Raw genomic sequence first — 3,016 nt, 5'->3', positions numbered from 1 at the left:
TTGTACGGATTCAAACCATTCCGGACCCGAGATCGGAAGTCCGAAACCGGGATTGGATTGGATTTTGCCGCCGGTTTCTTGGACCTATTTGTCGCCAAAAGTTGCAGGTTTTGTTGCCTAGGCTTAGTTCTTCGTCGGTTCTTGTACCAAAGACCAAAAACCACGATGACGAGTACCAGGGCAATCACCGATAAGGCTCCGAACACCCCAAGTCCAATGTACGAAGTTTGGTCCGGCTCTTCACGGAAGTCCTGTTGAGCTGAATCGCTTATGGCAGCGCACTCTTGGTCGCTCCAGATCCCACAACCTTGTTGTTCTCTCCATGGCCCCTCACAATCTAGTCCAGAAAGATCCTTTAAAGTGCAAGTGCGATGTCGAAATTGTTGACCCGAGCAATTCCGCGAACACTCAGAAAAATCTGACCATTCGCTCCATTCGCCTAGAGGAAAAGCCAATTGAATGCAAGTCAAACGAGAAAATGATTCATTATCAATTTGAATAAAGCAAGGCGCTGGTGTTGTCAATTGGTCTAAGAGGCACCGTAAACAAGGCAAAAATCCACTCCTTAGGTGTCGTGGGTTCGAAACCCGGTGTCGGAGATAAACCATTCACATTCCATGAAGTCAATCTCTCTATTCAGTGTCGGATTCCCAGAGACCAGCTCATTTTTGGATTGATGTCTTACCAGGTATCACAACGTAACTCACCATTAGGGCATTCTTTGGGTTGCCACAAGGTTCTGATTTGAGCCGGACTCCGATGGGATTGGGCCCCACCCAAAACACAAGTTGTAGGGACTTCATTGCTCCAATGAACAATTTTGGGTACCTCTGGCACAACGTAAGCGAATTGAGTGCACCCATTGGTTGTCAAACACTTCATTTTACACGTGGGATAGTTGGAAACGGTAACAGATCTCAATGGTTCCTGAATCGTGGTGTGATCTTTAATGCACGAGGGGCATTGGCTAAATCCAGAGTGACGCTCTTCAGATAAATACACCAAGTCAATGCTCTTTTTAAGGTAGCAACAAAACAGAGTAGTTGATTTCTTCACTGTGGGTGTGGCCCAGGCCAAGCAATTGTCAAGGAAACATGCTTTCTGGCAACTGGAAACATTTTTATCATCACAAGCCACAACTCCACCGGATTTCATATCCCCTCTATAAAAGCCCAAATTTGGCAATTGGCAATCTAGTCACAGAGAAACACAGTTAAACTTACTAAGCGCAAAATATAAACAATTAAAATAAAGGAACGTCAAACCTTCGGATGGGATTGTTGGTCTCGCTATTTGGGCAAATTGGCGTTCCAACACGTATAATCGAATATAGACAGGTTTGGAGTACGTAGAAAATACTTGAATTTTCCATAGCCCTTGATCAGCTTCGTCCAGATTTGGATAGCGGACCTTGCACCTTGTGAGGCCCGGATCAATTTCTACTAAAACGTTGAAGTCACGACACATTGTGGCTACGGAGGAACGAAAACTATTGATTTTAGTGCATTTCTTTAAAGGTCTTTGGAAACACAGTTTGGATCTCAATAGTACTCACGACCTCCCGGAGTTTGTCCAGTGCAAGCAAGGTTCGTTTGGCCAACTTTCGAGAGATTACACCATTCGCTGACATTTTGCAAAACAAACTCAAGAGGCGCTTCTTCAATACCGTAAATGACATTAACGTTTGCAGGTGTGAGTTCCATTGGTTGAGATGTTGCCACCGATATGAAGAAGATCAACAAGCCAGCAACGTTTTCAATGAAATTGTGCTTCATCTTTTCAAAGTAATTTCACTCTTTGCCTCCACCGAGTTCTGAGCTACTGTCTATCATGACAGGAAGCTCTAAACCTTGGCCATGTTAAGCCATCTTATCAATGCAGAACTGTTTAAAGCTAGCTCTATTATTCTCGAAAAGAGGCTTCATTCATCCCAAAGTTTACTGAAACGAGTACCACATTCAATACTCGACCTTAGTTTTAGTTCAAACTGATAGGTACAGTTTTTTAGGGGGGTATACTTAAGGAGCAAACCATTAAGATGACAATCATGATATGTATCAAAGGTTTATTACTTATTGGGTTTTCAGTCCTGTAATCAAATTCAGCAAATATCATCATTGGATGAGGGAATTGTTTAAAGGTTTGGTTTCTTTTTCTCAATTTCTTGGATCGATGAATCGGTTCATAAGCGGATAGAATAATTTGAGAGAATTGAAAGGCAACAGTGCAGTTTATGTAACTCACAGTGACACAAATTTAAATGAATTTGACCTCAAATACTCTGGGAGAATGGCCTTTTGATTGCATTGTAATAAACAAGTCTCCAATTTGAAGAGTAATGCCTTTATTTAACCTTCGACCTTCACCAAACTGCAATCCAGATTGACATGGTCTTATATGTGCTTTATAACTACTGCTAAAATCAAAATAAGATTTCAATGGAATTAGCTTTTGTGAAGACTTTGGTGGGCGTACATATGTCATGTATATCTGCATGATATCGGGGCTACCACGCAACCCTCAAAAGCTGAAAAACATTATTTTAATCATTTTTTTCTTCTTTTATGGGTTCCTAACCGTTCAGCCATGTTTTCAGAAAAGTAAAGTTTTGCCGGTAGCATTACTCAATTAGTAACGCGTTACTCAAGCCCTGGATTTTGGAGATAATGATGCTTTTCTCCTTTAATTATTGTATATTATAAAGGCTACTCAAAACACAGTGTGTATGATAGAGTATAGGCTGAAGGGAGGAAAAAAAATCACTATTGTATTGAAATTAAACGCATTCCTGCTAGGCGGTTTGGTCACAGGTGAGATTGAAAAAAGAAGGATGTACGAAGTAAATAAGCATACTAACATTAAATCAATGTTGACACAAAAGAAATTACAAGTCCAAAACAAATATAAGGGCAATACTTCAGAATTTTAGAATGTGCCCCGCTGTGTTTCACAGGGCGGGGCACATTCTAAAATTCCGAAGTATAGGAAGAATTTGTTCAAAAAGAGTTGCAAACTA

At 40.8% G+C, this 3,016-nt stretch overlaps 1 protein-coding gene across 1 annotated transcript; it reads right to left on the bottom strand.

Moving 5' to 3' along the window:
* On the bottom strand, nucleotides 1–2,023 carry LOC131893041 (uncharacterized; the record flags this gene model as incomplete). Its single annotated transcript, XM_059242960.1, is given in 4 exon segments — nucleotides 1–439; nucleotides 708–1,193; nucleotides 1,266–1,472; nucleotides 1,556–2,023. Coding segments are annotated over 4 exon segments (1,352 nt in total), but the record flags the coding sequence as incomplete, so codon positions are not given.
* Nucleotides 2,024–3,016: the final 993 nt, after the last annotated feature.

The sequence above is a fragment of the Tigriopus californicus genome, chromosome 2 (assembly GCF_007210705.1).
Source record: "Tigriopus californicus strain San Diego chromosome 2, Tcal_SD_v2.1, whole genome shotgun sequence".
NCBI classification, from domain to species: Eukaryota; Metazoa; Arthropoda; class Copepoda; order Harpacticoida; family Harpacticidae; genus Tigriopus; species Tigriopus californicus.
The sequence above is the reverse complement of the archived record's forward strand: the minus strand, read 5'-3'. Positions and strand labels throughout refer to the sequence as shown.